This window comes from Quercus suber, unplaced genomic scaffold (assembly GCF_002906115.3).
Source record: "Quercus suber isolate HL8 unplaced genomic scaffold, Cork oak 2.0 scaffold_618, whole genome shotgun sequence".
Lineage (NCBI taxonomy): Eukaryota > Viridiplantae > Streptophyta > Magnoliopsida > Fagales > Fagaceae > Quercus > Quercus suber.
This window is the reverse complement of record NW_027070061.1, coordinates 298854-311487: the sequence shown is the minus strand read 5'-3', so window position 1 is coordinate 311487 and position 12634 is coordinate 298854. Positions and strand designations below refer to the sequence as shown.

Genomic DNA, 12634 nt, shown 5'->3' with positions numbered 1-12634 from the left:
AAATTTTAAAACAAATTAACAAACAACATGTGTTCAAGTTTATAATAAACTAGCTCTCCTAGTCTCTCCTGCAATATGTGACCATGTTACATATTTGTAGAAAACCTATTCCTACTTTTGTAGTAATAAATCCGATTATGTGATTTGGTTAAATTAGTATTCTATTTCATAAGGTTGTGTATTGTGGTTAATGCTTCAAATTTATTTATTTGTTGTAATGAAATGACACAAAAGCACTTGCATTATCTTATCAAGTTTTTTATTTAGCCTAAAACTTAGTTAAAGTTCTTTAGGTGCGGTACTGTAGGTTGCCTAATTAAAGCCAACCATGTGTTTATATTAAGTTGGGAAATTTTCAATAATAATAATAATAATAATAATAATAAAAGAAATGGAAAAATCTTTAATGCATCAACGGATTTCTATATTTAAGACAATAATTGTGTCAGGGTTATATTTTCTATGTATTGGCTTATCCTTTGAAAACACATGCTTTACTTGCAATTTGGTAGATTTGAGTTGGGTTTAATGTATCAACAAGTGTGTGAAGTTTACTTTAAAAGTGGTATATTAAAGACATGAAAATTAATCCAAGAAACAAGTGAAGAAAAGTTGATTCAATAAAGCTTGACACTAGGCTTGACACTAGCATCTATAGAGGTTAAATGAAGAAGCTTGACACGAGCTCAATTTATCAAAACTTATGATTTCAAAAATCTTAGATCTGAAATTCAGCCCATGATGACTTGGATGTTTAGGGTTTCTCTCTCTACAACATTAAACCATATAAAAGGTTATTTTAAAAGTCATCAAAGACATAGAGACTCAATTAGAGAACTCATACACTCTGTGAGAAGCTATTGCGTTTTGTGTGCCTTAGGGTTTTGAAACCAAGTGATTCGAAACCAAGTGCTTCTTGATCTTCAACATGCTTTGAAGTGAAGAACTTTGCAGTAAAAAATAATCAATTAAGTTACTGGAGTTAGTCATATATTAAGATCCATGCATGTGAAGAAATCTACTATAAGATCAAGTCCGATTGGGTATTGAAGTAAAGGTTCAACTGTAAGTTGGTATTTTGGAATAGGCCAGGGTAGTGGTAAGATTTTTCATACTTATAACCGCTTAATTGTTGATCAGTAGATTATTGGGAGTGGTGACCTAAAATTCACACGATGGGGGTTTTTTCCTTGCGAGAGGCTTTCCCCATTCATTAACAAATCACCGTGTCAATTAAATTTCTGTTGCACTTAGTTTATTTGATGATTTATTGGTGCCTTCACGATTTGCATGTGATTTGATCTAATTAATCAACTTGGGTAATTGAATTAATTAACTAGGGTCAATTTATAACCCAACAAATTGTATCCACCTAAACGAGTTTGTTAAAAGGTTATAGGAAAATTGTCCCAGAACTCCCATAATGATCTGTTGTCAACTTGCAGCACCTGTGGGTGCAATGTGCATAGGGGGAGTATGCCTCGGCCAAGTGGACCGGGGTGGAGAAAAGAAATGAAGTCGCCAGGCCTAGGAACCATGTATATAGTGCCCTTACGTGGAAAGACTAATCTTACTACCAGAGCATGAGTTTGAAGTTTAGATACGGCTTAGGAAGGTGTTAGGCACCCAAGACCGCCTAACCCATGAGTTGGCTTTCACTCATTGTGTCTTACATCTTAATCTCATTAAAGGCATGTTCACATTGCATTCTAAACTCACACACACACACACACACACATTAACATACAACTAAGCAAACAACATGACATTTTCATCCCAAACCCTAGCATACATCTATCATGGTGTTGCATCACATATCTCATTCCAGGAAGCAAACAAACAAACATGTTTCACATGGGCAGAAACATTACAAGGCTGATTCAAACATCATATTATTGAGTCCAAGGCATGGCCTACATTCTTACACATTATGTTTCACCAAAACAAGATCAAGGTCATATCACAAACAAATGCATGTTCATATGAATGTATGACTTACCTTACCGCATCACAGCACCTATACATTAATGCACAATCATATGAATGCAAGTTCATGGTATATCAAAGATTTATAATTGAAAGGAAACCCTAATCTAATGTGTGAAGAATAAACAAACACTTAAACAGAGAAATAGAGGATTGAGTAGCATAAAACAAGGCAAGACAGAAGAATATTGCATAAACATAAAAAAGAAACAGAAGCAAAAAAAGGTTGAATTAGGGTTTTGGGCTTCAGTATGCATACACATACACACCCAAGAACCCTAACCCAGAAAAGCAAAGCAAAAAAATAGAGCAAAAACTTAAAATGATAAATCTAACAACTTAACATGCTTGAAAACAATAAAGCAAAGGGAACCTAAACTAAATAAGCATATTACAACATAATCAAATCAAGAAAAGAAAAGAAAATAGAAATTAAAAGAAGAAAAAAAAAAGGTTAAGAACATATACCTCAAACAAAAAAGCTACTTGGCTTGATTTTGTAAAGAGATATGAAAACACCCAAAACATGTTTTTTTTTTTTTTTTTTTTATTCTTTTTTTTGGGTAAACCCAAAACACGTTCTCTTAAAACATTGCACGGTGATTTTTTAGAACAATTTTTTAAGTTGTGGTTTCAAAAGAACCCAACCAAACAAGAGCTTGGCCTATTTGGTTTGTTCTCAACACTCAAAATATTACATAAATTTCATTAAGTTATTTACAAGAGCATTCCCTCCACACACACACACACGCACACACACCAAAAAAGAAAAGAAAAGCATGTGATAATAGGTTTAGGTCATTTTAGAAAACCGTTCTCTACAATGAAAAATTAAAAACAATATTTTGTGATAGATATGATAGAATTTTTATTTATGATATCCACTCTATAATAATTGTTCTTTATCATTAATTAAATCAAAACACCAATTGATTTTTGGTATAGTTCTAGATTTTTTATTCAATGATAAGATATTCATTTATGCTAACTAGAGCCAACTAAAAAGAAGTTTTCTAAAGCATGTTCAAAATAATCATCAAACAATTGCTAGTATTAATTTATGGGATCACCACTTTTTGTTTTTAAGTTGGGTGACTAGGATGTACATTAGACCCGTTGAAATGTGAACAATTGACAATTGCTTGACATATGTCCAAATCTCAAGGGGTGCAGTGCACAAGAGCACTAGATCCAAGCCAGTTCAATCGAGATAACCAAAACAGGCACAAAATTTGTCTTAGTGGCTTTCACCTTTTTTTTTTTTTTTTTTTTTTTTATTTATAAATCAAGTAAATATGGCTATCGAGATAACCAAAACAGGCACAAAATTTGTCTTAGTGTCTTTCACCTTTTTTTTTTTTTTTTTTTTTTTAAATCAAGTAAATATGGCTACCAAAGCAGATGTTATCTATTACTGGATAATTTATAAGGCTGTAGCTAAAATCCAGTTTTGCTAACGGATTGCTTATCTAATTAGGGTTATATTGTTAGACTTATTAAGCATATTTTAACTGAAATGGCATTTTGTCTCTCCATTGGTAGTACCCTCTCTGGCTCCATCTCTGACTCTATCATCAATGGTCTACCTCGAGGTCTGCCAATAACTTAAACTCTCTTATTTAAGTTTATGGTTGTCAATAACTTTGAATCAGGTTCCGTGTAGATACAGCTGAGGTTTCCATTTTCATATAGCTTTACTTTGTCGTAACTCGCTTCTAATTCCCAATATCGTCTAGGTCATCATATGTTGCATACTTTTGTCCCTACCATAATCTGTAAATAAATTTAAAAACATGAAAGGAAGTTGAGTTTGTTTACACCATATTTAAAAATTGTTTAGAGGATTTTCACGGCTTTATTTAATGAAAAATGGTAGATGATTATCAGTTCGAAATTTGAGAGCAAACAGCTAAGTGGCTAACTGCTAATTGAAGCTTGTAAAGTTGTTATTTACAACTATGTGTTTTGTTGGCTTTTATTCTGTGCCAAATTTGATTGTAATTATTGTTCAATCTTTTGTACCATGTATTTATTGTGAGGTTTGATTGTAAGGGTTGTGTGATAGAGAGAGAGTGTGTGAAGACTCAAGCAATTGAAGACTGAAGAGTTTTTGTGGGTAGCTCGCGACTAAGCATCTCGCGAAGTGACTTATGAACCTTGCACATGCTGGAATGCAAAGAGTCAAGCCAGGATGGAGATAGCTGTCTCGTGAGTATCTCGCTGGTAAGGCCTTGCCGCGAGACAACCGCGATACATTCGGTTCTGCCAGCCTATCCATTCTAATACACACTTTCTATGCCTACACTATATATACTCACATTACCCACAATCTTAGCCAAACACCTTGAGAGTTAGAGATTGTTATACCCACAATCCTCTACACATTTGCTTGTGAAATTTCCTCAACTCCTATCTCTCTATTTCTATACCATTGAGAGACCCAAACACTTACCACACCTTTTTGGAGTATCAAGTGAAGTTTTGGTGTTACTGGGAAGCATTGAAAAAAGTCAAGGATGACAGATGCAACATGGAGCTTGTTGCAGGATCCGAAAAACTAGACCAGACACGGTTTCGAGAAGCCTTATTAGAGTAGGAGCTTGGAGGGCTTAGGTACATCGGGTAGATTAGGCTTGGAGGGTCTCTTGCTAACCCATGTATCTCAACTGATTGTCTAGTGGATTGATTACTGCTTGGAGGGCAGCGAAGAGGTTTTTCGCCGAGTTCTGTGGTTTCCCCTTCAATAACACATCAGCGTGTTATCTTATGTATGCATCTTTCTTCCCTACTCTTTTACTTTCCATTTTACTGTTATGTTGCTTTGATTATGGATTAGAGTAGCTTGTTTGTTTATTCGCTCGCTTTTACATTATTCTGCACTTAGTATTAAGTTAGTGTAAAATCAATCGAAACGTAACTTTAATTTGAGGGTCTAAACAGCTCTTGTGTTTTCAACATATTTACGAGCTTTCATAGTTGCATCACTTCAATGTCTACATCTCTCTCTCTCTCTCTCTCTCTCTCTTCAAACCATAAGAAATTACAAGGAACAACCAACTTCACCCTCATAAACAAATAGGGTGAATAGCTATCCAAATCAAAAAAGCCAAAAACTTTAGAATTAAAAGACCACCTCGCTAGCGTGTGGATAGACAAATTTGCCAATCTAGGAACCCACAAAACATAGAAATTAGAAGAGAAAGACAAAATATTCAGTCAATTGTAATTGCAATACATAAGAAATAGTATTCTACCCGTTCTGAATACATCTCTGATTACCCTTTAGTAAATATATAAGAAATTGTTGATCACCGCCCTGCAGCCTAGCTAGTGCATATTCAAGTCATGGTATTCTCCTACTATAAACCTTGAAAAGTTTTTATTTTATATTAATAATTCGAAAATTTAAGAATAAAAATTCGAACATCTATATTAAAAACACTAATTAAGAAAATAACAATTGGGTTACAAATTTATTGGCATCTTGATAGAACTTTACATACGGTTATATCAATGAAATTTTGTAACTAATTTCAAAATATATTCAATAGTTTAATGTATTATACCCGAAATGAGAAAGTGATAAATGATACCCTAAACACATTTCATATAACTAGGTACTCTAATTTTTTCGTTATGTGTACCTTTCATCGTAATGCTATTTATAGATTTTTTTTAAAAGTTTTTTTTTTTTTTTGCTAAATAAATTTATTTAAAAGGAATTAACCTACATGTAATCTCACCCATGCATATGTATGGAGACAAAAACTGTCAATATTAACGTGGCATCACATCAATATTGTAATTATTTCATACTCATCAAAATACTTTATCTTCAATGTGACCTGATGTATGGTTGAATAAAGAAACGTGGCTATATGCCATTTGCTTTAAATTTGCAGTTATTTGAACACTACAATCTCACATTGGCTGTCAACCAATTTGGCAATTCACAAGATCTATTATTCACGGCTTGATATTTTGGAAAGGTAGAAGCTAGATTTCATATTTTTACTGTTTATATATATAGATTTGTAAATAGTTTTAATCTGCAATCAATCTCACCAATGCATATAAATTAAAGTAGAAGAAGACTATCAATATCACATAACCTTATCCTGATTCATCTTTTTATTCACTATAATATTTCTCCTAGTTTGACAGCATGACTTCATCTTTTCGCGGGTCCGAGCATAAACAAACAATTTTCATAATCTAGTAATGAAAATTATACATTGATTCAAGGTTCAATTATTTCATGAATACCCTACCTAGTTGTAGCAAAATATAAATAAATTTCATAATATGCACAGTAATTGTTTCATGATACACACATCAAATAAATAATCTATCAAGGTGTACTACTAAATTCCATAACAATTTTCTTTGATTCTAACACTGGGATTACTCTAAATTCTCTTACATAAATGAAGTAAATTTACGTAAATGCTAGGAAAATGAAAAGACTCTAAAAGCAATTGATATAGTGAGTCGTTACAAGAAACATAAGATGTCGCAAGGGGTTTTTTTGAATTCACAAAAAGTGCACTAGAATACACCAGGGAAAAAAAATAAAGCATGAACATGTCTGGATTTTTTTAGTATCAAAAATCTGAATGCATAGGGGAATATAACCACTATTTATAATAATATTAAGAAAAATTTTCAAGGTCATATAAGAAGTAAGATTTTTTTTCTCCCTTTAATAATTCATTGATTACAATGGGGGAGGGATAGATTAGAAACTTGGATGTATCTATTAAAAATTCTAGGAAATTCTAATCAGTTGACCTACAAGACTCTTGATGATAAAAGGTAATAATTGAAAATTAAAAAAATGAGTAAATTTGCCACATGAGCAAACAATATATAAAAATATTGAACAAAATGCTTTATTTTACCAAATTACACAATTGGATTTTATTGCAGCAAAATAGATTTTTCTATAACTATTTAGAATGATTATAGGTAATAGATGAGAACAAGAGCCCGTTCATTAAAAACTTAGGAATGAAATGTTTGTTTGGTTCAAACATTTCTAGCTAGGAGAACTTCCGCAATCAATTTGTCCAAGTTCTGATAAGAAGTTCCACCAGGTCTGGTAGCTACCTCTGCCTTTGTCTTCCACTCTAGTACTTTCTTCTTCATTTCACTACCTTTTTTGCCATCCATTAACTCTCTAACAAGGTTCTCCACTTCATCTCTTTGAACATTATTATCTATCTCCATCCCGATGCCCCATACAGTACAACAGTATATACAGTTGATTTGTTGCTCTGCAAAGAAGGGCCAAGAGATCATTGGCACTCCATTGCACACACTTTCAAGTGTTGAATTCCACCCATTATGCGTCAAAAACCCCCCAATTGATGGGTGCTTTAGGATTTGTTCTTGAGGACACCAACTTGCTAACATGCCTCTATTTTTAGTTCTAGTAACAAATTCAGGTGGAACAATAGCTATATCACCTTCCACAAGATCAGGCCTTATAACCCATAAGAAGGGTTTTTCACTGTTTGCTAAACCCCAAGCAAATTCTATGAGCTGTTGAGGTGTTATAACAGTTATACTACCAAAATTTACATAAATGACAGAGTTGGGTTCTTTTGAATTTAGCCATTCCACACACCCTAGTTCTTCTTTCCATAGATTGGAATTTATTGATTTCAAATTGTCATCCTCAATTTGATCAGCAAGCAATAAAAGTGGTCCAATGGTGTATATATGCGGAAGCATGGAGGATAAAGCATCCAACACGTCCTGTTCAAAGGAGTCGAATGTGTTCAAAATGATTGCTGAAGCTCTAGGAGTCCTCTCGGTTTCATGGAGGACAAACTTGAGTACGATGTCATTCTCATTTGTAGTTCTTATGAAATTTGGAAGATCCTTAAGACGAATATTCTTCATTCCTGGTATCCAGTCTATTTTTGTTTCCAAGTATCCATTTGTTAGATAGCTTGCATCTGTGAATAACACAGAAATCCAAAAGAGTAAATTAGAAATTGAAAAAAACAAAATTGGATTATGAAATTACGAAACATAATTCACATGGATATAGTAAGGCTCGCTTGGGTGCTTTAATGGTAGTCTTTACATTTTCTCTTTCACTCGTAGTATGGGGTAGAAGTGGACTCTAGAGGTACTACTAATTGAGTTGAGGAATCAAACTCAACCCATATCAATTGTTTTATAGATGTTCTGCAAAGCCCTTTTTATCACATTTGTGAATGACCTACTTGAATGATAAAATATTAAAAAAACTAGTACGTAAGTTTCCAAAATAATAATAATATATTATTTGGTAAAATTTTTGTTTACTCAATTCAAGCCAAAATAGAGTAAAAAAAAAAAAAAAAACGAGTATGTAGCTACGTCTACAAGACTCGGTTTCTCTGTGCACATGAAATCTCAATTAGTATATTATATTTTCATTCAGCATATGAACCCCATCTCTAACAAGGTATGTAATTGACATAGGGTAAAAGCTATTGTAGGTCTCCTATTCACATCTTCTATGTATAGGTTTATACCTTATACTTTTCATTTGTCTGTATGTTTTTATTTAAAATTAACATATATAATGATTGTATAATACCTTTGAGTGGTATTAAACCTCGTTCAACTAGATGGCGAAAATGCATATAGCTCAAGAAGCCGCACGAACTAGGTGTCCAGAATTGGACATCTGGAATTCCAAACTTGTCAGCAGCATCAAGAGTGAAAGACATACAACCATCAGAGATAATACAAGTCACAGGCGGCACGTTCGAAGACGAAGTGTCGTTGAGTTTGGAAAGGAGGTTGCAAAATGGGACTAGGCAATTCTTTGAGGTGGAGTCGCAAAGCGAGGCAACGTCTTGGCTGACATCTGCGTCCGATGGTGGGAGGCCATCAGGAATGGTTTCGAAGTGAAAGTTTGGCAATCCATCAAGGGAGTTGGGGCCTTTGGACCTAAGCAAGCGTTTGCGGTTGTACTCTGTGTGTACAAAAGTGACGTGAAAGCCTTTATGGTGGAGGAGTTTTGCTAGCTTGAGCATTGGAGTAATGTGACCTTGTAGTGGGACTGGGACACAAACAACATGAGGTCTAGTAGCTGTAGCTCCCGTTATGGAACTCATCTTTCTCTCTCTCCGAAATACCCACACAAAAACAGAAAATATATAGGACAGTTCAGAGATATCAGAGATCATTCCAGCCCTTTCTTTTTATAGACTTACTGCCAAACATAACAGAGCTTTTACTGAGTATTTTTGTCTTTTTCGTGGGAAACTACTGTTTGACAATGAACTTTCACACTTACCTCTACCCAGCTAGGTGGCTGGACCATCTCATTAAAACAAAAAAGGTTGAAAATTTCAATTCCACTTATGAATTATGACCTGTACTCAGCAACCTCATTAAAAACACCATGCCCCATGTCCTAATTAATATTGCTACTACCCTGATCATTCTGTGACTCTGACTCTCTTAAAAATGGCATGTTTTGTGTTCAATGGCGATAACACGGCTTTTTATTTGCCGCGTTTTTGTACCTGAAAAAGAAACGACAATAATGGTAGCTGGAGTATTTATTTAGTCATTAGTGCTGGTCAGGGCCCCAATCAGGCGTGGTCAAGGCTTAGACTCAAGCCAGTTTATATACATATGTGGCTGTAAATGATTGAGTCAAATATATAGTGTACAAAATGTTCAAATTTTAATTGTTTATTTTTTGTATTTTAAAATTATACATAAAATATGAATTTACTAATTGATTAGTAGATAATAGTTATCTAAAACAAAATTTTGAATGTATGTCAAAAAGAATGAGAACTTATAATCAAATAGTGGAATTTTTGTAATATTAATCGAATAAAATGTTGTCGAGGGATGAATATGTGAACGTCAATATTCAATGGAACTGTTAGGTTCATATTTTTATGTAATTGGCATATCCATGACAAAACATATTTTACCAGTATTTGGGTAAATTTAAGTAGATTCAAAATGATCATTAAAAATGGTCACATTAAAGACATAAAGATTACTCAAAAAAAGCTGAATCAACAAGTACCAATACGTCCTCAATACTTGTCGATCTATTGAGCTTACGTGATTTTTGATATAGACTGCAACGTTTTAATTCTATTGGCTATTTGTTTATGGGTTTGTACAATTCTTATAGGACTAGAAAAGCCCAAGGTTTGTATAAACCTAATTGGAATAGGAGAGCTCATTAAAAATGCTCATAAGGAGGTGGAGAAGAAAACCTTAACCCTAGAAAGATTGATAAGGTTTTCCTTTTGAAATCCTATCCTCCTACAAAAAAAAAAAAAAAAAAAAAAAAAAAAAAAAGATATTAATCCGTGTTTTGTATGCTTTTGAGTTCTGTAGCCAAGCAAAGTCTCTAGCATCAACATTATCTTATTGGTGTTTCTATGTAAAGCTCTTACAAATCAACTACAACAATTAATGGGTTGCTTTGGAGTTAATCACGTACTGGAATCCGTATGAAAGAGCTAGTCACAGATTGGAGATTTATGCAAAGCAAAGAAGTCTGCTACAAGATCAAGTTTAATTGGGTATTGAAGCAAAGGTTCAATTGTAGGCCAGTATTTTATGATAGACTAGGGTAGTGGTAAGATTCCTCATACTTGTAACTACTTGATTATTGATTAGTGATTCTTAGGAGTGGTGACCTTAAATTCATCCGGTGGAGGTTTTGCCTTGTGAGAGGTTTTCCTCATTTGTCAACAAATCACCAGTTAATTTATTTTCTGTTGTATTTAGTTTATTTGGTGATTTGTTGGTCCTCCATGATTTGCATGTAATTTCATCTAGTTAATTAACTTGGGTAATTGAATTACTTAACCAGGGTCAATCTATTTTAACCCAATAGGAACCATGCTACAGCCTAGTGGTGTTGATTTGCTTGCTATTTCCACCCCAAACATCACATTTCTAGTCTTCCATAAGGTGGATGCATCGATGAGTTTATTACCCTTTTCCTCCTTTCTCAAGTTTTTTTAAATGCTATTTGGAAGTTTTTTCGTGTTTTATTCTATAAAACAAATAAGTGCAGGATAATAATTGAATTTTTCAGCCCTTACCAAAATAGTGTTGGTTGTACTGTATATATATAATACGTGTATGAGTTACAAATTACAAAAGGATAAAGTTACAGGTAGAAGGAGTTCAAAATACAAAAGAAGTCAATCTTTGATAGCTGTTCTTATCACTAGCTTTATTTGCACAACTCTTTTGAATTTTGGGATTCAAAGGTTCCTCTTTATCACAACTAGCTTGGATTTGTATTTTGGGTTTGTTGCTGATCTTATCCTTAACACACTGCCTCAAGCTCAATTGTATAGGGACAACATTGAGCATGGAATGGAGCAATGCAAACATGGAGGAAGATAGGGGCTTGGTGAAGATGTCTGCCAATTGATCTTTACTAGAAAGAATCAAATTGTAACAAATGTGGTGGCAACCATATCTCGAAGAAAATGAAAATCAATTTTATATGCTTCTTGAAAGCATGGAAAACAGGATTGGAGGAAACATAAGTGGCCCTAATGTTATCACACCACAAAATAGGACAGGTAGAAGCAGAGGAACCAAGTTCAGACAAAGAGAGCATAACCACTTAAGTTTAGTGGTAGCATTGGCAACGGCCTTGTACTTAGCCTTTGTACTAGATCGAGCCATAGTTGCTTGCTTTTTACAACCCAAGAAATTAGATTAGCACCCAAAAAAAAAAAAAAAAACCATCGGTAGAGAGACGATCATCATGACAGCCAGCCCAATCCGCATCCAAGAAAGCTTGAAGAGAATGAGTGCGAGAGTGATATATTTGAAGAGCAAAACAAAAGGTCTGTTTCAAATAGGGAGAAGGTGCTTAACAAATTGCTAATGTCAAGTTTTGGGGCAAGTGCATAAATTGAGCAAGCTGTTGAGTATAAAGGATTTATCAAGACGTGCAAGAGCTAAGTATTGCAAGGCTCCTAAGTGTTTATTACAAGGTGACATCTTGAATGGGATCACCCTCAAAGGAAGGAAGATTTTTGGATGTGGCCATGGGAGAGCTAAGGGATTTGCTTCTAAACATATTAGTTTAGCGGAGAAGATCAATAATATAACACTTCTAAGATAGTAAAATACCAGAGGTATTTTTTATAACCTCAACACCAAGAAAAAATTTAAATCACCCAATCCTTAACAGCAAAGTCAATCTTCAAAAACTGAATAGTGTAAAAATTGCTAAAGACTAGAACCAGTGATTATAATGTCATCCACATAAATGAGAAAGAAAACAGTCACTCTCTAATGGTAATAAATAAATAAGGATGGGTCAGACTTAGAACTTCTAAACCAAAGGCTAGTAAAGACTAGTGAGCCTGGAAACCAAGCTCGTGGTGTCTGTTCAATCCATAAAGAGCTTTGGTCAATTTACAAACTGGTGTGGATTTTAAGGGTGGGTGAATCCTGGTGGTTGGGACATATATACATCCTCAAATAAATGGCAATGGAAAAAGCATTTTTAACATCAATTTGTGCATAATCCAACCAAGAGACACAGAATGGAGAGAACAATACATACGGTAGTGGGTTTAACAACAAGACTGAAAATCTTGCCAAAATCAACTCCAGGTTGTTGATGAAAACCTTT

General features: G+C 34.0%; 1 protein-coding gene across 1 annotated transcript; it reads right to left on the bottom strand.

Annotated features, from left to right (window-relative positions):
• Positions 1 to 6920: 6920 nt before the first annotated feature.
• On the bottom strand, positions 6921 to 9241 carry LOC111997001 (7-deoxyloganetin glucosyltransferase-like). The gene is made up of 2 exons (XM_065765255.1): positions 8582 to 9241; positions 6921 to 7949 (listed from the first exon to the last, which is right to left on the bottom strand). Exons 1-2 carry the CDS (start codon positions 9174 to 9176, stop codon positions 7015 to 7017), a joined length of 1530 nt encoding a protein of 509 aa, XP_065621327.1. The 5' UTR covers positions 9177 to 9241; the 3' UTR covers positions 6921 to 7014.
• Positions 9242 to 12634: the final 3393 nt, after the last annotated feature.